The 25689-nt window shown below is 47.6% G+C and overlaps 1 protein-coding gene across 1 annotated transcript; it reads left to right on the top strand.

Moving 5' to 3' along the window:
- Positions 1 to 7632: 7632 nt before the first annotated feature.
- LOC146173037 (neprilysin-1-like) lies at positions 7633 to 11835 on the top strand. The gene is made up of 2 exons (XM_084585106.1): positions 7633 to 7752; positions 9595 to 11835. Exons 1-2 carry the CDS (start codon positions 7633 to 7635, stop codon positions 11833 to 11835), a joined length of 2361 nt encoding a protein of 786 aa, XP_084441232.1.
- Positions 11836 to 25689: the final 13854 nt, after the last annotated feature.

Raw genomic sequence — 25689 nt, 5'->3', positions numbered from 1 at the left:
CCCTTGTTCTCGGCCTCAGTAGTCGAGTGCTTTAATTACTGAACCACCGCAGCGGGATGGTCCCAGAATGGATTACCTAGGTAAATGTGAGCAAAGGGAAAGGAGGGAGGTCACAACTATACTGTCATATAGCATATAGGATGAAAAGAGAAACAAGTCTAGAATTTAAGCGTTTTTTTTTTTTCAGCTGTTAAGAAATGAAACATTAAAATATTTTCCTTTCGTTTCTGGAGTGCTACTTTTGGCGCTACGGTTATTTTTACAACTCCCTAACAGCGTTGCTCTACCTGTCCGTAGCAATGAAATGTTGATTCATGGAACTCTGTCAGTGTGTGTTTGGCAGTAAAAAAATGAACTGTTTCTACTATTGACACGAAGTGGCTCCAGAAGCACATTCGGGCTCACAGGATACGGGACGCGGCACATTTTTTCCCCTTCCAGTTTTGTCACATTAAGAGCCATTCTCACTAAACGTTCACGCGATGTATTGTAGCAGTGAAAGCAGCGGTCGTGAAAGAAATTCACATTAAGGGTTCACAGTCTCGCTAACAGCCATTCTCGCTAAATTTTCTAGCGACATTGTCGCGGTGAAAGAAGTCCAAATTAGGGGCAGTCTGCAACCTCTGTCGGCTGAGCGATATTGAGTCCCCGCAGCGTAACTTCCACAGAATCAAGCCTTATGTAAATGCCTCTCTTCCTGCTCGCTCTACAGCCTTTTCATCGCACAATAGCAGAATAAAAATGAAGTTATATGACTTCACTTCAAAGTTATCGGCGCCAAATCGTCGCTTATGAATGGCGGTATGCCACCCGGAAACTACACATAATAGTCTGTGTTTTCTTGATATTTATAGCAACAGCTCGAATTTCGTCGAACAGCACTAAGTCATCAGTTGTGATGAAACAGACTTTCGTACGCGCAGAACTTCAGCTCCTTTTGTACGCCGAGACGGCGCTGAAATTCCCTTCATGCTGAGTCCTGCAAGTTGTTACACTCCAACTTTCCGGAAAAGAAGAGAAAACTTTCGTACGTCTCCCGCTTGAGGGTTACCTGTTCCGCCTTACTGTCGCTGAAAAAAACAACAGCAAGAAAACAACAATAACAACAACAACGAAACGAGAAACAAATAGTCGTGTCACTCTCTGTAGTTCATTGGAACATTGTCTCTGCCTCTTTCTCTTTCTGCGCGTGTAAAATCAATCAAACTGAACGTACTGTAGAAAATATATTAAATGGTGGACATAAACCACCGGATGAAGAAATGAGCGAGTTAAGCAGAACTTGGTTTTAGGCTCAGTTATCTTTTTCCAGACCAAGAAAAAGCTAAGTAACGCAAGGGACAAGAACCGAACACACTTCTCGCTATACGCGCGGTCGTTCTCGTCTGTGCCTGTGGGCCACGGCTGGGCGAAATGGGACTTCTCGGCAGCGCACGAACACCTTTCATTAACCAAACGCCGCCGTCTTTGTCAAGACAGCTGCGACGAGAGAACGAGGATTTTAGGGGGAGGGTAATATAGCTACCGGAGAAATAAAAGTCACTACGCATGAATAACTTGCGTCATGTGCGTGCGCGTGTGTTACGAATGGAGAAGAGTTCTGCCGGCCAACCTATGTTCGTGCGTGTGTGATTGTTTGCGAGGCGGTACTGCACGTGGAAGGCGAGCGAGCGCGCGCGCGCGCACGCACGCACGCACGCACGCACGCACGCACGCACGCACGCACGCACGCACGCACGCACGCACGCACGCACGCACGCACGCACACACACACACACACACACACACACACACACACACACACACACACACACACACACACACACACACACACACACACACACACACACACACACACACACACACACACACACACACACACACACACACACACACACACACACACACACACACACACACACACACACACACACACACACACACACACACACACACACACACACACATTGTGTGCTCGATTCTCATTGTTCGTGCGTAGCTGGTGCCGTAACTTCTTATATCAATATTTTTCTCATTAATGCGTATTACTGCGCGGGTGTTGCCCGATGAGCCTGGCGAAAGAAAAATAGAGAAAAGTAGTTGCAAGATGACGACCCAGCCTGAATGTCAGGAGTACGCAGGCGTACAATGCATGTATAGGATGAGCGAAAAAACGATAAATAAATACATGGAACCGTAACTAAGCCAAACCAGCTTTAGGCCAAAAATGAGTGATTTATAGTGTAAAACAGGGAGAGAAATTGTAAAGAGAAACGTTTTGCAACCGAAGAACTCAAAGACAATAAAACTTGACGCCACGATCCGAATACATATAAGGAAACAGCAATGAAGTGTACAGCTAGAAGAAACATAAAAGGGAACACGGGAGAGCGTGGCCTCCGCGCATTGCAAAGCGCTGCCACCAACGCAAGACGATAATGGGTGACACCAAGGGTATATATGCTCGGGAAGAGCAGCCGACCAAGCTTACTTTCGATGCGTCCTCACCACTGATTCTTATCACCTGTCGCTGACAGCGCATTTGAAAGAGTGGAGGCCACGAGCTCCCGTGTCCCCTTTCATATTGCTTCTAGCTGTACATATTCATGTTTCAGGAGAGTGCTAGACAGAACTATGATACGCACTAATACATTAGACAACATCAGCAGATAACGGATTTTACTGGCGAGCAGTTCTAGGAAAGAATAATTATTTGAAAATAGTTATTTTTCTGGAGCGCCCTTTAGCTTTTTTGACGTGATAAGAACCTATTGCGCATGACTTGTGGTTTCAATGGAAAGCTTTGTATTGATTCCTAATTGGTCATGCTAAATCAAGCAAAAGGTTTTCACTTTTTCTTGGTGGCGTCTTGAGGCTGGGCTTTCCAAACTGGCATCCAGGGCTGGGATGGAGGTGCGCGCCAGTTACATGCTTTATAATTGAACCTTATAACAATTTACATTGTACTTTTTTCCCGTTTAGGGATGTTAGCATGTGGGACAGCGTGTTTAAATATAGGTCTGATGTACGGTTTATATGCCAAACGTTTTATGTCGCATGTTGTTTTTTGCCAGTGTTTTTAGGTAACCGACCTCTACATTGCAAAGGAGAAAACCGGCTTAATCACATGAAAAAAGAAAAAAGAAAAGAAAAAGGTTTAGTTTGGTTTGGAGGGTTTACCATCCCAAAGCAGCTTAGGCTATTCAGGCTATGAGAAACGCCGTAGTGGAGGGCTCCGGAAAATGTCGACCACCTAGGGCTCTTTAGCGTGCACTAGCATTGCACAACACAAAGTGACAGCGCACAAAAGAAAAAAAGGAACGGTGTCGTTTTGGGGACAGATTTTGAACGAAGTTAGTATAGTAATTAAAAATAAATTGGTTCACAGGAAGGGAAAGGCGCAGTAACTGTCACACTTGCTCTGTGGACACCCGAACCGCGCCGTAAGGGAAGGGAGGAAGGTGGGAATGAAAGTGGAAAGAGAGAAAGAGGAGCCGTAGTGGAGGGCTACGGAGTAATTTCGACCACCTGGGGATCTTTAACGTGCGCTGACATCGCACAGCACACGACGCCTCTTCGTTTGCTGTGCGATGTCACAGCAAACGAAGAGGCGTCGTGTGCTGTGCGATGTCAGCGCACGTTAAAGATCCCCAGGTGGTCGAAATTACTCCGTAGCCCTCCACTACGGCTCCTCTTTCTCTCTTTCCACTTTCATTCCCACCTTCTTTCACAATTATGGGGACCGTGGTGGCAGCCATTACGGTAACGTATATTCTATACCCTGTCTCTCGACGTGCACGATCATTATCGATGGTCATAATCTGTCTCCTCACAGGGTGTCATGGATTTATGAGAATGAGTGATGAATGCTGTTGCATAATGTGCCGGTTCCTTCCGGTTCTTTCATGTTCTACTGTTCCTTGTGCAACACAGCTCGATAATAGAGCTTGTCGTTTTCGATTCCACTGTTGCGTTCCGATTTTATCTGACCTTTGCCTCCCGTACCCCTTTCTAGCCATTTGCTATCGTTTTGCTGATTTTTTTCGAACTATACTCCTATACCCATATCATCTAATGCCCAGTTGTAGACAGTTATGGTAAGGAAATAATTGAATAGCAAGGCGAATGAGAAAAAATAAGATAAATGGATATGACCTCACCTCGGGTATCAGCTAATCGTATTATCATAATCATGATTCCTACCGGTACCGTTAGGGGCGCTATTACATTTGAACTGAAACATACAGCGTTCCTATGACGTTAATATAACCACGGTGGTGCTTCAAGATATGCAGATATTTCCTTGAAGCAGGCAAATAGAATTCAGCGCCTTTTGAAGCAATTGATTAATAACTGTGTGTGCATTTTTTGTAGCAGAGTTGGCTCTGATGAAACGGTTGAACATATGCACAGTTCTCCGTGCCGGGTGACATCACGGCACCTCTTTCGTTTCTATATATTTACTGAAGAACGCTAACAAACAACTGCACTATTCTAAAACCTCCTTACGCTCCACCCTGAAGACACATTCGTGGAACATAGCAGAAATAGTAGCTTCTTCATTTTTTTTTTATAGCTGTACACCATCCAGCTTTTTTTTCTCTCCAGTCGGTGAATAGACAGGCTGGTAGACTGTTGTACTTACGCGCTTCAAGGAGAACAAAATAATGCCCTGAAACGTGCGTGCTCGCTCTTGAAGAAAATACCATGCCGAAAGTGAATTGTATAGGTAGCTCGGCTTTTATCAAGGCGTCTTTTCTGATTTTCCGGCACGTTTGTCGTCTCTTGCAGCACAGGTTTGTGACATGTCCGACGGAATCGATAAGCCCGAAGGAGCCGCCTGCCATGACGTGGTGTGCATACCTTAGAAGTCCAGCAGCGGCCCGTAGCGAGAGCAGGACTCAATTTTGAGTAGCACCCGTACTCCTTGGCGTATGCTTAGAAGTGAGCTTCCGCGCTCAGCCGATACCACATGGCGCATGTGTCAGCTGATCGGGCCAGTTCGACGTCACCTATAGACGATGACAGTACATCAACCAAGTAACAATCTCTCGGCGTTTAGAATATGCTACCTCTCGTTTGTCGCGACGTCACGTTTTTGTTAGCGCAGTGCGACAACCTCAGAACCTCCTCTGTACCCCAGCTTGCCTATAGGGAGCTTGCAAGACATTCTGAAAGCGCCATTTTCATGTACAGTGCAGCAGTCGACCGTGGAGCGGGCAGCGCATAGAGTGCCAAAGCGATGGTTTAGTGCGGTCGTGGGCTCCGCCGAAGCATACCAAAGCGCAAAAGGTAAAGTCCAGACAAAACGACTGCGGGTTTTTCAAAATATTAAAGGTACAATTGCACGAATGCGACAAGACCAGGAGTCATTGGAACGTCGCAGACGAAAATGGCTTGCACGCATCAACAGGCGGCATTCACAGAAGTCCGGACAAATACCAAGTGTGTGCACATCATTTCGTGTCAGGATTGCAGTCATCGAAAAGTTTAGACGGCCTACTTGCAAAATGAACACGTGAAGCTAGAATGGTGAGCTCCTGCAGCAATCCATGCCTCTATGTAGAACATTCGAGGTGCACGAAGCCACTCTCGTCTGCGGCGCGTTCCGATCGCTGGTCTTGTTGTCGCATTCGTGCAAGCGTACCTGTGGTACGTCACAATAACGGCCTGGGGGGCGAGTTGGTGCATGATGGAATTGAACGGCGGCGCAACACGGAAACGGACACAGACAAGAAGGGGACACCACATGCGCATGTGCGCATGTGGTGTCCCCTTCCTTCAATTCCGTACCTGTGGTATTTTCAAAAACCCGCAGTCATCTTGTCCGGGCTCCACCTTTCGCACTTTGTGCGGTCGTAGACCATCGCTTTGACTATAATTGCGCGGTCCGCTCTATGGTCGACTGCTGCAGCTGTACAGGAAAATGGCGCTCTCAGCGTTTCGTGCAAGCTCCCTATAGGGAGCTTGCATGAAGCGATGAATGCTGGGTAATCCGCCATGTTGTTATCGTTGGCAGGAGACGGTGGTCAGCGCAGACAGGCTGAACAGAACGAGTGCCTTGTCGCTTTGGACGGTCCACCGAGCAAGTACGCGGCTTTTCGTGCGCTGCCCTTACGGGCGTGCAAGATATTTTGTAAGATAGTAGTGGGGAACGTACGCGTCTACGCTGCGCCCGAAAAATCTGGCGCGCTATGAAGAAATGCAAAGAATTGCGGCGCGGACTTGTTCGAGCTACGCACGGACGACTGACTGCACTATGAGTCTGGGGACCTGTGGCCGCCCGTCGACATCTTCGTCATTCAAGACTTTAGTTTCAGCGAGCAGTTTGATATAATTTCCCGTATTGGCGTCGATCTCTTTGTGTTGGCTCTTGCGAGCCATTCGCGTCGGGGTCGCTAGAGGGGTCCTTTGCCTTCTCGTACTCGTGCAGATGTATTTTTTGACTTGTAAAAAACCCGCAGTCGGCCTGTCCGATCACGCCAGCATCGTCTGCGCGCACTGCGCCACCATGTAGACGAGGCTGTGCTATGCCGTGCTACGTCGTCTGCTGCCAACGACAACATCATGGCGGATTACCCAGCATGCATCGCTTAACGCAAGCTCCCTATAGACAGTATGTCGATGATCTCCCTCAAAAGCGTTATGAAATGGTTGCAGAAAAGTAGTGAAGCCTCTGGCCAGGCGGAAGCTGCTCTAAATCTATCACGAGGAAGATGGCGAAATGACATGCATATGTTTGCTTTTCGTTTATTGAAAACAAAAGAAAAATAAGCACATTCAGTCTTTCAACATGCTTCTTATCAAGCTGGCTATGAACAATTCGTCAGTAAAATTCGAATGGGATGCAGATAGTTTTAAAGAGCGGGAGCTATACTTTATAAGCGAACTGCAGCTCTGCAAATTTGACCTTCAGCCGTCGAAGCAGAGTGTGTTTGAATGACGTCACACAACGTAATTTACTTCGCCTTTGGATTAGAGGCTGGCAGGTAGCCCTTGGCTCTAATCCGCGGGCGCACGACTCCCCGTCTTCCCCGGTACGCGTGCCGGGGGCGGGGAAGAGGACGCCTATTTCCGGTGGAGAGAGAGCAAACTTTAATTGTTTAACGGAATAGCGTGGGTGGTTTCCTCAGTCCAGGATACCATTAAAGTTGTGCAACCAACCAATCACTTCCCCTTTGGCCTGATATTTATTTTCTCGGTGCTGTATTATGCATTGGCCATAGTGTAGTTTTTTCCTCGACATAAAAAACAAAATTTTTCAGTTGACTCATGCTACCATGTCCCTTACAGTGATGTTAGTTTTGTTCCAGTTCATTTGGGAAACTGCTTTCGAAGCAAACTCGAGTCACTTAAAGCGATACCGAAACTACGCGCTCATTTCTATCCACAGTTTCGTAATGCGAATTTGTAAAAAACTCCGCGGCCTCGCGCCCCTAGTCGCCATGCGCCATCTGCGCGAGATAGACGAGGATAAAGAAGAAGGCCGGCCATCCGTGATTGCTTCTACGTGTGCCATCCTCTCTCTGCCTGCAAAACGTCGGCTAATTTCTCAAGCAGAGACCACGCAGCTGTCCAACAGTGCCACTGAGAGTACGCCGCCACCGTTCCGACGAACGGTCCACCGCCGCCATGTCCAGCAGCCAAGCCCCTTCGCAGTCTCAGGGCCACACAGTGCGGTCGATCCTTGTTGGGTCGCCGCACTGGAAGTCCCCTCGTCCTCCCAGCTGTTCCGGCGAGATATCTTCCAGTGTGAGTATAGTCGCAAAATAAGGCTGCAGCTTTTTTATGCGTTATCATTTCTTGTCTCACAGTGGCGTGGACAAAGCGCGCCACCAGAGTGTGTCCACACGAAATGTCACTCAGAAAAAAAAAATCGAGTACATGCCAGGAATCGAACAACGGTCTTTCCGTTCCCCAGCCGAGCGCGCAAAAAACTACGCCGACTTCCTGAGAACGAGTCCGTAAGACTCCTTGTCTAGCGTAAAGACGCCTGGAGGCGCTGACGGAAGGGACAATGGCGGCAGGAAGAAAAAAAAGGTGCGGCTCTAGGGCAGTGATCCGCAAATGAGCATTGACCAAGGAATTAGGCTTGGATTATAGCTCAAAACGCTTCTTGAAATCGGCAGAGACGTAAAGAAACGACCACGCAGCAACATAACCGGCAGAAGTAAGAGATATTATGTCGCATTACTCACCTGAGCAGGCTTAGGTGCAGCCCAGTAATTTTCTTGACACATGAACATTGATGACAAGTTGGATTTGGCCTTTATGAATAGGCTGTTTTGACACATGGGCACTGAGGACAAGCTTAAGTTGGCCTTTAGGGATAGTTTACCGCATTCCAACGACAAGTGTGCGATGCTAATTATTAAAATCAAAATGATGGTTATGGGAAAGATCACCAAACGAGATGCATAGTTTATTTCGGTATGTGTCAAAAGTAGACGGGATAATCCAGTTATTTCTGTAAAAAAATGGCTTTGATGCCTTCTATAGGGTTCTGTACCTGTGGCTGAAGATGTTGAAAAATCCTTCCACGCGGACTACTGATCTATTCATGCGCCAATACAGAAGTAGCAAATTCTGAACTACTTAACACTTGAAGTAATTTAGCACCATTGCTTACCTAGATTGTTTAGATTCCGTAAACTGACCACTGATGCCCTTTTGCGGAGGCGCAAGTCTCGAAACTGATGATAAAGATTAACGTTACGACTTGCGGTCACCATTGTTGTGGCATATCCCATGCAGCGTAAAATGCATTCAAAAATGAAAATTTACTTCGACGGATAACACTGCTGCGATAGTGAGGCCGGAACTTTTGGCGTACGTGTTCGATGTGTGCTGCGTTTGTACGACGCTGCACTCACATTACTGTCAAGGATACGCTTAAGTATGGAGCCTCTTGACATCACAATTGATTTTTTGTGTTCCGAGCCTTCGGGGTTTTGCTTTGGTCAATTAATGCTGCACGTTTGTCACAATGTCATGTTACCTCGTGCCATTCTGACCTATAAGTGGGACGGGTTGTCATGACATAACCTCAACAGCTATCCGTGTAAAAGAAAGAAGACTTGACAGTTGCGACCGCTTACCGAATGAAGCAGCAGTTTCCAGCACGGTCGTTTTTTGAGCAGGATGCTCTTGTATTCTGCGTCAATTGCTGCTTTAGACGCAGGTTAAAACCGCCTCTAAAATCCACCTCTATGAGCTATTGCTTGCGAAAACTGGAGTCGCATTTGGTGCCAGGGCTGCTGAGTGATTAATTGCAACGCAAATGATTTCCGATGTTCACTAGAAGAAATAATATGGAGCCAGGAAGAGCATTGGAAAGCCTGTGGGTTTTATTATAGCGTTCACTATAACTCGACGTCATAGCATTTGAAAGTATGTTCCAAGGTGTGATATCTAAATTAGGACTAGCCGGACTGAAAATTTGTTGAAATTGGGCGGAGTTATGTTTAAAGAACATTTTCCTTGATACACTTGCTGGTGGTTTTGTGAAGGAGCCAGTTCAAGTAAGCCGTAAAACTGATATAAGCGAGTTCGAATACATGACCGAGCATCCTTTTCCCATGTTCCCATGGCCAGTCTCCGCGTCCCATCACGCCTACTTCGAGACATTGCAGCACCACCACCTGGTGTCGCGGCCTGAGCAGCGCGCTCTGCTTTTGCGGCCTCGTGATCGCGCTGCTGCTGCTAATCACCGTGCTGTTGTTCCCGCGTCCAACCCCTCCACGACATCGCATCCCCTGCTGGGCGGAGTCGTGCGGAGCCTATGTGCGGGCCTTGGAATCGTCCATCAACGCCTCCCGAGACCCGTGCGACGACTTCCATCGCTACGTGTGCGACCGTTGGCGGCCTGTGTCCGGAGGCCTTACCTACCTCGAAGACGCGATGCTGGCGTTCCGGAAGGCGGCCATGCGAAACGCCATTGCCGCGAGTCCACCTCCAACGGAACAAGACAACTACGAGAAGGCGGAGATGCTGTACAAGAGTTGCGTCACCGCGTCGGCATCGGATAGGCTGGGAGACTTCCGGCTTTTCCTCCAGGAGCGTCGTCTTCCCTGGCCCGAGATCGACAAGAGCGCTAACGTCCTAGACGTCTCCCTCGACCTATCCCTGAATTGGCATCTTCCTGTCTTCTTTTACATCCACTTCGACCAACAGCGGCAGATGTCTCGAGGATTCCAGAAAGCAGCGACGCCCTCCTATTCACGGTTGATCATCACCAACACCTTTCTCGTTTTCGGCCCTCGAGCCCTCCTCGAGGAACGCAGGCTTCGTAAGAGCAATGCGGATCACATCTGCGATTTGCGGGAAGCCATGACAAAGCGCAGAAATACAAATTCTGAAAGAATGCACTGCCGATCACTAGATCAACTCCAGCGGGATATCCTCGAAAAACTAGCAGGGAGTCAAGCAGATGGACGTGAGGAATCCTGGACGCACTACGCCAGTCTAAAAAGCTTCGCCGAAGAACTCACTCCATCCGTCTCGGCCGAGCAATGGGCCCGGATGATCAGGAAGCACTTATACCAGCCGGAATTTGAATTAATACCTTCTATTCCCGTTGAAGTCCATAACCAACGCCAGATGGCCGCCTTGGGAAGGATTCTGACTGACGAACGAAACGAGGACCTGCTTGACTTCGCGGGTCTTTCTGTGGTGCAAGTCCTAGGCCGTTTCGTGAGTATCAAGCTAGCTACACTCATCTACGGCGGTCAGAATAACCTTGCAGCTAACCACCCTGACGTGTGCTTCCGACTCGTGAACTATCTGGCACCGAGGCTCCTGACTGCGCGACATGTTAACCAGCTACTTGACGCCACACGTGTCAACAAGGTCTATGAGATATTCAACTCACTGAAGCTGTTTATAATTAAGTCGCTGAGCAGCGCGTCTTGGATTAACATTTCTCGGCCTGTGGTGCTGACGTCGCTCAACGAGACGAGGGTCACATACGAAATAGCGTTGACCGGCGAGACTGGAGGAAGCGATGAATCACCCGGGCAGGTTGAAATCCTGCCCGACTTCAGCGCCAACTTCTGGGATAACCTAAGTCGAATCCCGTTTCGTTATTGGGACAAGGTTATTCTATTTCTGCAACCACCTCTACCGGTCGCTTCCATAGTGGATGAGACAGCGTGGGCCCGGCACAACTTGGGCGACCTGTACTGGACAGATCTCTGGAGGCAACACGACACATCGTTTGCGCGTTACACGGCCGTGCTTCCCGATCTGTACATGTTACACACCGTGTTTCCGACGGGCGCGTACGAGAGCGTCAACTACGGCGTCGTCGGTTCGCTGCTTGCCCGGCAGTTGCTGGCTGCCGTGGACCCAACGGGGCCTACCGCGCATCGCTCGCTGAGGGGAGATCTGAAAGAGGGAAATAAGGACAAGGACAACATCTTGCAGTGCGTTAGGGAGGCTTTCTTACAAGGCCGGCCTAATGCGACGACATCAGAGGAGGTCACGTCCGATAGTGACATTGATGCGAACTACCTGTACGCACTGTTCGTCGCAGCTGCGTCACTGGGGCCTCTGTACGAGGCATTCGCCGCGAGCCCCGGCTATCCCGACTGGAGCAGCGGCTTCAATGACTACACTGCCGACCAGCTATTCTTCCTGGCCATCTGTTTTGTCAGCTGTGGAGCCCGGCAAGGTGAAACGACGAGCATGGGTGAGCCGAGGCAAGCCGACTGGTGCAATGTGCCGCTTCGGCTCTCCGCCAAGTTCGCCGATGCCTTCGGCTGCACTGCCGGCAGCAGCATGACTTTCAACGAGGAATGCGACCTGCGATCACTGACCAGGAATGTGGAGCCATAAGAAAGTGTTTAAGTGCTTTGCTTGTTTTGTGACTACAGTCGAGGCCCGAGAAGAAAGATGAGAAGCCGCGCTTTATATATATTTGTTTTCACCCAGGGGTTCATCGCTAACATTCGGTTTCGAATTCTGAGGCTTTGATATGACTTCGCACTCAAGTGTCAAATCAATGGGGCGGGGACACGAATACTATGCTCGATTTGGTTTTGCTGTAGCAAGCAGCCTATCTTTCTGTACAAGATGTAGATATTATTTTATAGGTCTTGATCAAATTTTTGACCGTTCGAGAATGCAGAACTTTCTTGTCACGTGGATTGTGCAAACCGTAATTGTGGCGCAACGTACTGTATAAGAAACCAATGGGTCATGCGGTGAGGCGCATGCATTGACTGCCACGGTATACGGCTTGAATTATACGCAACTGTGATAAATCTTTGTAGAAAGCGCAGTTGAGACGTATGCGATGTATCATAACTAGTGTATAGATAAGTACAATGATGTTGTTTCAGGCTCCAGGGATTACTGACTGACGGGTAATGAAAAATGAATACGCATCAGAGGATAATTGAATAGAAAGAGCAAGCAGCATGCAGTGCACAAAAATGATAAGCATTGTTCTTTATTTTATTTATTTATTTTATTCATTTTCAATGCTCTCGAGGCCCGGAGGCATTACGGAGATGAGGGGCATAAAAAATCAGCAGTAGTCTTCTTAAAATTTTCGACATCGGTGATGGCAGTGATGAAGGCAGGGAGGTGGTTCCAGTCATTCACAGTTCGAGGAATAAATGAATTCAAACAAAGTGTGGTATGATACACGAACGAGGAACGAGGAACGGTAAGTCGCTGGACCAGAGACAGTGTGATGCGAACGCGTATGATTTAGAACGCGTTCATTTCGACGGTGTTAGTACAATATATATGGCGTGTCACCTACGTTGTGTAAACTTGTACGGTTGTGTCATACCGTTGATTGATAACATCGCTTGAGTGACGTCAGCACAGGAATAGACACAAATTAAAGACGAAGCATGACGTTGGCTTTTATATTTTCTTGTTCTTACGCCACCCAAGCAGCTAATCGTGTTTGCAATATTTAAAACAATGTATGCAAATTTTTCAGTTCGAAGAGCTCTATCAGCAGTGGTGCGTTTGCGTCACAATGTGAGAAAAGGCGGAATAATCAATGTTGAATAGTTAACTGTTACTATCAGGCTACTTATTTGCTGGATGTTTGCAGTTCATCCCGAATAACATCGATATCAATATCTAAATTTTAAAGACTAGTATTTTCAGCAATGGAATTTCACGGTCTTACGCGAAACCGAAATAACGCTGTCTTTGGAAAAAAAAACGCTGCTCCAGGACAGTTATCCGTGGTTAGGCAGTGCGACGCTACAGGGGCGGGGAAAGTGTTACTGTACGTTTAGTTTTGAAGCGAAAAACTTCACTACTAGGGTCAGAGCCGAGCTCCGCGTATGCCGTACGCGGTATGCCACGACCGAGTGACGTCACAGCCTAGGCCAGCTGCACAGCCCCCTCGCCAAGCTCTGCCGGCGTTGCAGATGCCCGGAGGAACCTATGCATTTGGAGGTCATCGTTACTATCGCTATAGTGCTATACTATCGCTAGCCTAGTTACAGGGTATTTAACTAACACTGATCAGATATTAACTAGTAGTCAGAAAGTGCATGTCATGGTTAGCTATCACTAACCAATAGTAATGGTTAGACGTTTCGAGACGTCAATAGCGGTCACATGGTAACGTCATCTGCTGTGACGTCATGACCGGATTTGACGCCATCGTGACGTCACCTCCGGCCATGCAATTGACCGGAAGTGATAATGACTTTACATCCGGTCATGACGCCATGACTGGTGATGACGTCACTAGGAGATTCACGCATATACGAAGCTGACCTCGCCGGGCGTTCCATCTCTGCGTGCTGCGCCTTTTATTTGGCGCTTCTCGAACGCCGCAGCACAGAGGATATATAGAAATAGACTAAATATAGTGAAATCACTCAACTAGGGTAATGTCAAGGATGTGACGTCATCCATCTGCCGTCAGCTATGAGGACCAAGCGGGAACGAGTGCGCTCCAACGCCGCCGGGCGGCGCTTCTTGCCTTCCCTGAGTGACAGATGCTGTGCCTTTCCTTTCACGTAGACGAATTATAGAAAGCCGGTGAATTTAGACGCTCTCGACATGGAAGCCAACGAGAGTTTAGCTGCTGGCGAACTGGAGAAATTAACTTGTTGTGATCCTGAGGTAGTCACTACTTATCGCTGTGTATATCCAGGCATAGCAGAGCTAAGCCATCTTCCATTTCTTTGAGTAATTTCCGATTACGGTATTGGTTTCAATCTTTCGTTATGTTTACTAACCAACTTTCAAGGCATGGAATGTGCAGAAATGTGTACCTTTCCACTAAGGAATGCCTATGTGAACTTAAATTGGCGCCTAGTCGATAGCCCACACAAATTACATTCTCAAAACAAGAGCTTCGCGAAAGCTAACAGAAACCGGTGGGGATAGTCTGCAGATGCGGCCCCCATACACTTTTCGGGATGCTCCCCAAGTGGCGTGGGCGTATAAGAAATAAATAAGAAATAAAGGGCGTTAAGCGACATGTGAAAAACACAGAATGTAAACATTGGATAAATTCTATGGAATACAAACACAGTGTGGAACTATACCGAAGGTGGAAAAGGCAGATCAGGAAGGAAGCTTTTTTTGATAACTCAAGAGGCAGTGTCCTACTTTGAAGCTAGATCAGGGTGCCTTAGAACACGCATCTACAAAAAGAAATTGAACTATGAAGATGACACATGTGCAGTATGTAGTAAATCCACAGAAACAATTAACCATACTCGAATGTGATGGTATCCATCCGGAAGTCGATGCAGGCGCAGTCACTTTCCCAGAGGCCTTGGGGTTTAGAGATACCAGTGGTCGGGTGAATGAACCTGCGGTGGAAGCTAGCAAAAAACGATTTGTAGATTGGTGGCTTAAAAGCAGAAAAGTAACATAATGTTAATGTAGAAACAAAAATTCAGTAAATAGAATGACCGATCTAAAACAATAATTAAGATATAGGGAGAAAAAGACGAGCATGATAGCAACTGCTGTCGCCCCGTTTCAAAGGGGACGCTCATATATTTCATCCATTCATCCGAATGGCATGTTGTACTTACGTTACAATGTTTTACACTAACTCTGCACAGGTCACTAATTGTAATGCAACCGTGAGTTAATAACAGCGTGAATAATTCCATAATGGTATATGAATGTTCCAGAGCATGCAAAATCTGGAGGGACTATATTTTGGTGCGCAGTGAAGTGCTATAGATATCGGCTCTGCCTAGACCCTATTCACTATCAGGTTTAGTTGGCTGCAGCTGTGGCAACCCTGTATTGCGGCAGCTGGTATAACGTCAGGTGGTTCGAAGCTAAAAGCAACAACAATTACGGGGTTGCAGTTAGCTTCTCACAATTGCTTAATGGGGAAAGCCTTTTCTTTTTCTCCTGTTCATCCTCTCCTGTCTACCTCTTTTCTTCTTCCTCGGTCCTACGTGTTTATGTACTCGTTATAAGTTCATTACTTTCTTTTCCTCGACAAAACCTATTGAGACGTCTTTACCAGGCAAATTATCTTGACGACAGAACCTACTTCGAGTCTCGCTGACACATCTCGCGGAATCTCGCGGACACATCTCGCAGACGTGAGATATTCAGCATGAGCTATAGTAAGGCTTCCGCCTTAAAAATAATCTTTCAGCTAGGATGGCCTGCCGCTATCTCGTACATTTCGCTTATAATTTTCAAATCCAAGCAAATATTACGGTTGCTCCTAAAAATGCAGTAATTATCGCGACGTTAAGGTCGTCACAGACCTGCCGCGTCTGACTCGGGATCGCTAGTTTTCGCCACTATCCGATCTCCGCGTCGTTTCGGCCTGCAGGCACTCGTTACTGCGAACATCTACGCTGATTTTGATCACTGCATATGTTCCAGCAAAAAGCTGTCGTACAGCGTATATCGCCTCTTACCAAGGGCCTCGTTCAGCACGTGACAAGGCTTCCAATGAATCCTCGCGATGATTTCCTTCTGTACTGGATCGATAACTGCGCAAACGCGTCCCAAAATCTGGAAACTACTGTTTCGTAGCACCGTCTCGTGTCTTTACGGGTGCGCAGCTTCAGCAGCCACATGTTCGCCATCTGGTACTTGTGCGCCAATTCCTGCCACAGCCTTCAAAACACCCACACCCTCGAGCTGAGCTCGAATATCTTCAATCCTATACGGCCTTCCTTACGCATAGCTGTGCAGAAATAGGCATTCCTTTAGGCCTTCGTGCGATTATGGCAAAGATAGCACAAAACTATACCCCTCAAGGGTGAAATTCAGATAAGCACCCCGCCTTCCGCCGTTGAAAGAAGCACATCGCAGGGAACGAGCCATCCCGACGAAAACTGTGAAGAGACTCGACTCAACAACGGTTTTAGTGACTAAAGCATCCATGCTTGCAAAAAGAAATGGAAATTGGCTCTCACTCTTTAGTCATTTCAAGGGCACGACGTGACAGTGTTAATGACTTCCGTTTGCCGGTTCTTGCAGGTCCTCGTTCGCGCACATACACTTTGCTATTCGCTTATTCACTAATCTATTTATTTCTGCATCTGTTATCTTACATATACTCATTACCATGCAAATCTAAGCTTACCATTATCGTAAGCTACTAAATTATGTTCAAGACAATCTGGTTAGTTAAAAACAAAACCGCAGGAACGTGGCATGGCTGTGTAGCTTAAGCGCTGTGTGTCTGCTTCGGGTAGCAAGGGTTCCTGAGGCTTTGATTGCCATGCTAAAGGAGCTGCCCGTGTTGACAGTTCTTGCCAGTTAGGTCATGTGATTGTGGTCTCATGACGTCACGCCACCCGACATCCAATCATGTGCCCGACCATGTCGCCTGCCGGTTGCCGCCTTCTAGAGATGTGTTGTTGATTGTCCGCTTGCCAAAGTAGATGGCGACAACATCGGCAAAGCCAATGCCGACGCCAGATTGTCTGAAGAATGGGGACAATAATTCTGTCGAGTTAAAATGACAACGAGAATGATTATGAATGACGATGGGCATGTGTTGGGTTAACGCCTTAGCGTGGGTGATTTCTGTTACCCCTTCGTTGTCAGTGAGTCAGTTTAACTGTATCCCACCAGAAGAAAGTATAAACCAGCCATGCCCTGCCGGCTCATGATCATTTACGAGGCAGAAACGTGAAGTCTAACGAAGAGGATTGAATTTAAAATGAGAACAGCGAATCGATCCTGAAATTGAAACAATAGGCATAACTTTAAGAAGCACCGCGGTTCTGATAACGAACGCAAGTTACCGATTTCGTAGTTGAAATCAATAAGAATAAATGGGGATGGGCAGCGCATGCAATGCGGAGGCCGAATAACGGATTGTCTATAAGGGGGATAGATTGGATTTCTAGGGAAGGCAAAGATGACGAAAAATTAGGTGGGCGGATGAAATTAGGGAAAATCTGCGGGGGCAAAGTGGCGTGGCTGGCACTGCCAGGACAGGGTATGGTGGGATGTGGAGCATTTGGACAAATGACAACGGTTACTTGTTGTGGGACCAACTAAGCAGTTTCGACATGACTATATATGAGTTTCTTGGGCACACATAACCTTCACGAATTCGTTTCACACCTGACAGTGAGACCAGCGCCGTGAACCATGAAAGAGCTTCAAGGTCTTCCCCAGCATCTCATCAATTTAAAGTATAGGCCCCTCAAACTCTGATCATCTGCCTGCTCCGGCGCACCAACTTTTGCATGATTTCTTTACACCTTACAAATATTTGCAGTCTAAACTTTGTGCTATCGTGCTTCTGTCTGTTTCCCAGGATTAACGATAGTCTGAAGGGGGACATTTCGCATACGAGAAACCGGTCGCCATAGCAGAGTTTCTTGTAGGCTCCTTTTAAGTAGGATTTCTTCAAAACCAACGTGCGAAAAGTCTGCCGTGGCGCAGTTTTTCTTATACAAAATGCGCACTCTTCAGATGTCGTTAGTCCTTGGACGCAGCCCGAAGCACGATGCATGGCACAATGTTAAGACGGCAAAGATTTGTAAGGGATTAAGACATTATGCAGAGGTTGACGGAGCAGGAAGATAATCAGAGATAATTAGTACACCATACAAGAAGGCGCTGGGATTGTCGCTGAAAACATCTACAGAGCGCTTTGCTACAGTTCAGGACGCACAATGCGACTGACGAGCTGACTAAGATCCACCTCTCAAGTCAATGACAGATTGACAGGAACAAAAGCTCGGCGGAAGCTGCTGGAATACTTAAACTCAGCTACCCTTGGATTGCGGAAGCATGATAAGACATTTCGAAGCAGTGGAGGGGCAGGATTAGGACAATGCCCCTCCCTAAAATCATGCATCCTGAATGCAACTAAGCAAGGTGAAATGCGAGGGCCAAGACGATGGACACGAGCTACTCTAAATTAGATGAAGCCTTCTTCGTGGTGTCGACAGGAGTGTCGACAATATCGGCGGTGCATCAAGGGCAGACGATCAATAGACTTTCTGTTCGGAATGGAAAAATTGCAGATTTGGAAGATGTGGCGGTCGGCGTGGCAGCTTCGCATCTTAATTCCGAATATGTCATTACGGATTTACAGACTGCACGCAGAAACTGTACGCGTGTAAGAATTGCTCCACTAGCCTGCAAAATCCTGAAACAGTGTGGAGTTTGTGCATCGCGCAGGGAGCTTGTTTGGTTACAAGGCCGTGAGGGTGTAGAGGGAAATGAATGTGCACACAGCTCCCAAAGTTTCTCTCTTCCGGGGTCCCTTCACCCCCTTCTCTGAAGTCTCAGACTTCCCACAACCATTATTAACCTATGCAGACGTATTACAGCACTTGCGTTCATCAAGACAGAAGTCCCCGTGCCCAGCCAAATCATCACACAATGCAGAACAGTGTAATTTGCGTCGATTGCAAAACAGATCATTTAACAATCCAGACACACACAATATAATATTTCAAAATTTCTGCCGGTGTATTAGCTCTATGGCCTCACCCATCTACCGCAGCCGGGGAGAGGGGCGCTGTGGTCTCTTTTCTTTCAACTCACGCCACATCGGCGATCATTTTGGCCCACCGCGCTGTTTTCCAACTGTCTCTAAAAGCTTTAAAGCAAGTTCAGGTCACCTAAAGTGATACCGAGATTATGTGCTGGTTTCTATCCATAGTTTCGTAATGTGAATTTCTGAAAACTCCCGCGGCCGCGCGCCCCTAGTCGTCATGCGCCATCTGCGCCAGATAGACGAGGATGAAGAAGAAGGCCGGCCATTCGTGATTGTTCTGCGTGTGCGATCCTCTCCCCTGCCTGCAATACGTCGGCACATTTCTCAAGCAGAGACCTTGCAGTTGTCCAGCAGTGCCACTGAGAGTACACCGCCACCGTCCCGACGAACGGTTCACCGCCGCCATGTCCAGCAGCCCGGCCCCTTCGCAGTCTCAGGACTACACATTGCGACCGATCCTCGTTGGGTCGCCGCACTGGAAGTCCCCTCGTCCTCCCAGCTATTCTGGAGAGATGTCCTCCAACGTGAGTGGTCGCAAAATAAGGCTGCAGCTTTTTTATGCGAAATCGTTTCTTACCTCACAGGGGCGTGGACAAAGCGCGCCACCAGAGTGTGTCCCCTCGAACTATCACTAAGAAATAGAAAAAAAAATCCAGTCAATTCCAGGAATCGAACAACCGTCCTTCCGTTCCTCAGCCGAGCGCGCAAAAATCTACGCCAACGTCTTGAGAACGAGTCCGTAATACTCCTTGTCTAGCGTAAAGATGCCGTGGGGCGCTGACGGAAGGGACAATGGCGGCAGTAAGAAAAAAAGATGCGGGTTCAGGGCAGTGATCCGCAAATGAGCATTGAGCCTGGAATTAGGCTTGGATTATAGCGCAAAACGCGTGTTAAAATCGGCAGATTAAGCTTGGATTATAGCCCAAAACGCGTGCTAAAATCTTCAGAGACGTAAAGAAACGAACACGCAGCACCATAACCGGCAGCTGTAAGCGAAATTTTGCCACATTACTCACCTGAACAGGCCTAAGTGCACCCCAGTAATTTTCATGACACGTGAGCATTGATGGCAATTTTTGGATTTGGCCTTTATGATTAGGCTGTTGTGACACACGGGCACTGAGGACAAGCTTAAGTTGGCTTTTATGGATAGTTAATCGCATTCTAACGACAGGTATGCGATGCTAAACATAAACTCAAAATGATGCTTATGGGAAAGACCACCAAATGAGATGCATTGTTTATTTCGGTATATGTGTCAAAAGTAGACGGGATGATCCAGTTATTTCGGCAAGAAATTCGGCTTTCGCGCCACCTATAACGTCACCTTTGGATAAAGGAGTTCAAAAACTCCTTCCATGTGGACTACTGATCTATTCGCGTGCCAATACAGTAGTAGCAAATTCTGAACAATTTAACTGTTGAAGTAATTTAACACCACTGCTTGCCTGGATTGTTCAGATTCCGCGAGCAGTTCATTACGACGCCCTTTTGCGGAGGTGCAAGTCCCGAACCTGGTGATAAAAATGAACGTTACAACTTGCGGTCACCATTGTTGTGGCATATCCCATGCAGCGTAAAATGCATTAAAAACTTAAAATTTACTTCGACGGATAATTTTGCTGCAATGGCGATGCACTCACTTTGAACATACGTGTTCGATGTGTGCTGAGTATTCGAGGTTTTGCTTTGGCGAATCACTCCTGCACGTTTGTCACGATGTCAAGTGACCTCGTGCCATTCTGACCTATAAGTGGAACAGGTTGTCATGGCGTAACGTCAACCGCTATTCGTGTAAAAGAAAGAAGATTTGGCAGTCGAGACCACCTACCGAACAAAGCAGCAGTTTCCAGTACGGCGGTCTTTCGAGCAGGATGCACTTGTATTCTGCGCCAGTTGCTGCTTTAAACGCAGGTTAACACCGCCTCTAAAATCAACCTCTATGAGCTATTGCTTGCGAAAACTGGAGTCCCGTTTGGTGGCAGGGCTGAGTTATTAGTTACTTACAACGCAAATGATTTCGGATTTTCAATAGAAGAAATAGTATGGAGCCAGGAAGAGCGCTGGAAAGCGTGCGGGTTTTATCATAGCGTTCACTATAACTCGACGTTATAGTATTTGAAAGTATGTTCCAAAGTTTGATATGTGAACTAGACTAGCCGAACTGAAAATTTGTTGAAAATGTGTGGAGTTCTCCTTAAGTAACGTTTTTCTTGATACACTTGCTGGCGGTTTCATGAACGAGCCAGTTCGATTAAGCCATAACATTGGATTAAGCGAGTTCGAATACGCGACCGAGCATTCTTTTCATATGTTCCCATGTCCAGTCTCCGCCTCCCATCACGCCTACTTCGAGACATCGCAGCACCACCACCTGGTGTCACGGCCTGAGCAGCGCACTCTGCTTCTGCGGCTTCGTGATCGCGCTGCTGCTGCTGGTCGCCGTGGTGTCGTTTTCGCGTCCGACCCCTCCACGACATAGCATCCCCTGCTGGGCGAAGTGGTCCGGAGTCTATGTGCGGGCCTTGGAGGCGTCCATCAACACCTCCCGAGACCCGTGCGACGACTTCCATCGCTACATATGCGACCGTTGGCGCCCTGCGTCCGGAAGCCTTACCTACCTCGAAGACTCGATGCTGAGGTTCCGGAAGACGGACTTCAGACACGCCGTCGGCGCGAGTCCGACGAAATAAGACAGCTACTGTAAATTTTGAGAGCAGAAATCAGATTTGTACCATATTATAATAATGACTTAGTAACTGTACAGTATAGCCAACGTGGGAAGGATGGGGGGCAGCCCTGTCCAGCTCGGACCTCGAGGAGTGGCGAGCCCTCTTGTAAAGAGTGAGGGCGGCGGCCTTAGCCAACGGAATCCCGGGCTAAGGCTCCGACCAACCTTCTCATAAATCCCCTCCCTTTTTCTTCTCAGTAAAGCTGCTGCTGGCTAGGGCAATCTGCATGGAGATCTTCGGTGCGATATCAGACCAATGGAGCTTACGAATAGAATGGAATCCGATTGCTGCAGCAGTTCTCGAAGTCTGCGGCTAAGTACTAAATTGACAAGTGCCTACGCATTGTTGTCTTGTTTTCCCTTTAAGTTCTTTCTTTTCGTCACACCGCTGCTTTTCTGCATTTCTCTAGATTTTTTTTCTCAGGTATCCCAGTGGCGTCGACAGTAGTGAAGCGCTCTTTCTTTACCTCTCGTATCTGGACAAGCAGAAGCACCCCTCCGCACAAACATCTGGGCACACCTCAGACAGCACCTGGTTGCAGATCGGGACACACTTGCTGCCACAGCTCTTGTAGTCAGCGTAAAGGTCGCCCCTGCAGCTCAGGCAGCTATCAACTGGCTCGCAGGCGCCGAACAGGGAACGCCAGTATCCGTCCTTGCAAACGCACCTCTACAGGCCTCTACAGGCCTCTACAGGCCTGGGAGTCTGCCTGGTCACGTTACAGATGCACGCTTTGTCAGGATAGCGGCACTGATCCTGGGGTACCACATTGTACTGGCAATATGTGGAAGAAACTGCCCTGACGAAGCTCTAGCATAGCTCTGAAATGTCCATTTCGGGAACAGCCCAACAGAAACGTCCTCCCAGCGCACTCTTTCCCTCTTGCGGCATGGCGATGACTTCGCCGTGGAAAGACAGGCATGGGGGGCCCAAGGAGGCTTGCTGGAGGTCGGAACCGCGTGCCACCCGCGCGAACCCTTCGCGCACTCGGCACTCTGCGGGAAAGGAATGCGGGGACCGCTCTTCTCCACGAGGAGGGGGGGGGGGGGGGGGGGGGATGACCCGCTCTCTTCTCGGTGCTAACACGCAGGCGCCGCGGCGCGGTTTCCAAACACAGGCGCGTCCGCTTTTCGGCGAATTCGTTAGCGCCTCTATGCACCGTGCCTCCGGACACGCCCTTAGAAAAATGAATATTGGATTTCTGATGTCATTAGAATGTAATCATGATGACTCATGTTAAATAAATCACGAAGCAACATCTGTTGTGCTCTTGCATCATACCGACATCATAAATTGTTGATGAGTTTTGCATCAGGTTTTCTGCATCATACTGACCATAAAATCTTGATGAGGTTTTGGAATTACATTTCTGATGTAAAAAGTCAGCTGAAGTCGTGATGCATGAAGACATCAGATCAATATCATTTTCAAGCACCAGCTGTGCATTTCTTCAATTGCTCGCATAAAACTAATGCGCATTACCTAACAGGATGTTGCAATTAAATCTCTCAGTTATTGTCCGCTATAAATTTTTCATATGAAGCGAGATGTTCTTTTACAAAACTCGGACTATTACCAGCGTACCACCAACATTTGCCAGGGGGTTTCGTATTGGGGATATATAAGCAAAAGTGCGGGCTATGAAGATAGTCGTATCCGGAAAGTGCATCGGGGTAGCATGTATTTCTACTAGATTTATTGCTCTTTTGGGGACGTCTTGTTACTTGCTGCTTTAAGAGGGTGAATTTAAGCTGTTTACCGATTCGTTCCAACATTGAGAGAAAGTGAACAATATGGGTGTTTACGCTGCGTTGAAAAGAGCATTACTACAGCACCTGTGTAATGTTACAAAGAAAACAAAAGAAATGTCATTCGACACATTCTTCATTTCTACCAAACCACTAGTTAAAATTCATTATAATTCACGCAGAAATGCGCCCAAATATTTCAATTATACGCCACAATTAATGTCAGCAATCAAATACTCATCAAATCTTAATCAGAAAGGAGGTGGCCAATTCTCATCACCAATGCATGAGAAACTAAAGCAGAAGTCACCAGAAATACCTCATGAGTGTGATGTCTATAATCATTTACTTTAAAATAGGAACTCATTACACATTTTTGTAAGGGCAAACTGGGGCAGCTGCTGCCGTCGCTGCCGACATGCGACATCGCGTCGCTGCGTCCTGGGTGGTTCCGATTCCGCAAACTCCGAGGTGGTCGCGTGAAGTGTTCTTAGAAAAACGGACGCCCATTTCGACGCGTGCACCATCGCGTTGCTCGGGAAGTTCGAATCACAAAGGTCAGCAACCATTGTGCAGAGGGATACATGATGATCTGGTTGGGTTAACTGTTGCTGGTGCTCGGCTGCCTCCGCCGGTCTCTGCAGCTCCTCGTTGCTTCTTGTCAATACTATGAAGGGCTTCGTGCTCTCTGCAGACCAGCTCATTCGCTGGAAAGACAGTATCTGTTTGAACAACACAAAAATCACAGCCGCAAAGACGGCAAGCGTCAGAACTTTCTCCGCGAGATCCATCAAGCTTTCATAGGATCATAATTTTCATTATTTTACTACTACTGTAGCACTTGAAACAACGAGAACATTAATTGTTCACACAAACAAAATGTTCAAAATTAAAAAAAATGGTAATAATGTAAACATATGCCAGGAAAAAAAATTACACACAAGCCAGACTCACCGACGCTAACAATCACACCAGATCATCGACTTAAGCCATCGGCATTGCCGTTTGGTTTCACCATGGCTGTATCTTTCGCCTTCCGGGCAGGCTAGTTAGACAGTGCGTGTCGGACAGTCTGTGAACGACTTCCGCTGGGCCCTCTAATTGAGCTTCCAATTTGTCTTTCTGGGAAGGTCGTAGCAACGACTGACTCCACTATGTGTCTGGACCTGTGGCCGCCCGTCGACATCGTCGTCCTTCATGACTTCTACTTCTGGCGAGTAGTTTTATACTTTCCCGGATTGGCGTGTGTTGGCCCGTGTGATGCCATTCGCGTCGAGGTCGCTAGAGGAATCATTTGCCTTCTCGTACTAGTGCAGACGTATTTTTGACATTGTAAAGAATCCGCAGGCGGCCTGTCAGATCGCGTCAGCCTCGTCTGCGCTCATTATACACGCCCATGCAGACGTGGCTGTGCAGTAGCGAGCTGCGTCGTCTGCTGCCAACGACAACGTCATGGCGGATTACCCAAAATGATTCGCTTCATGCAAGCTCCTAACAAGAGTACGTCGATAGGCTCCCTTAAAGAAGTTTTGAAAAGGTTGCAGCCAAGTAATGAAGCCTCTGGCCAGGCGTAAGGTGCATATTTTTCTTTTTCGTTTATTGAAAAAAAGAAAGAAAAGCACATTCAATCTCTCAACACGCTTCATAATAAGCTGGCTGTGAACAATTCGTCAGTAAAATTCGAATGTGATGCAGATATTTTTAAAGAGCGCGAGCTATGCTTTTTAGGAGAACTGCAACTCCCAAGGTCATCTAGCTTTGCAAATTTGACCTTCAGCTGTAGAAGCATAGATGTGTCTGAATAACGTCACACAACGTGATTCGCTTCGCCTTTGGCCTGATGCTTAATTGACTCGGTGCTGCATTATGCGCTGACCGGTGTGTAGTTTTTTTTTTTTTTCACTTGATTCATGCTACCGTGTCCCTTACAGTGACGTTAGTTTTGCGCCAGTTCATCTGGACAGCTGATTTCGAAGCAAGCTCGTCACTTAAAGTGGTACCGAGGTTATGCGCTGATTTCTATCCCCAGTTTCGTATTGTGAATTTCTGATAAACCCCGCCTCCTCGCGCCCCTAGTCGCCTCGCGCCATCTGCGCGAGATAGACGAGGATAAAGAAGAAGGCCGGCCATCCGTCCCTGCTTCTACGTGTGTCATCCTGTCCCCTGCCTGCAAAGCGTCGGCTTATTTCTTAAGCAGAGACCACGGAGCCGTCCAACAGTGCCACTGAGGGTACGCCGCCACCGTTCCGACGAAGGGTCCACCACCACC

The sequence above is a fragment of the Amblyomma maculatum genome, chromosome 11, assembly GCF_055883805.1.
Source record: "Amblyomma maculatum isolate TAMU_Amacu chromosome 11, ASM5588380v1, whole genome shotgun sequence".
Lineage (NCBI taxonomy): Eukaryota > Metazoa > Arthropoda > Arachnida > Ixodida > Ixodidae > Amblyomma > Amblyomma maculatum.
The sequence above is the reverse complement of the archived record's forward strand: the minus strand, read 5'-3'. Positions and strand labels throughout refer to the sequence as shown.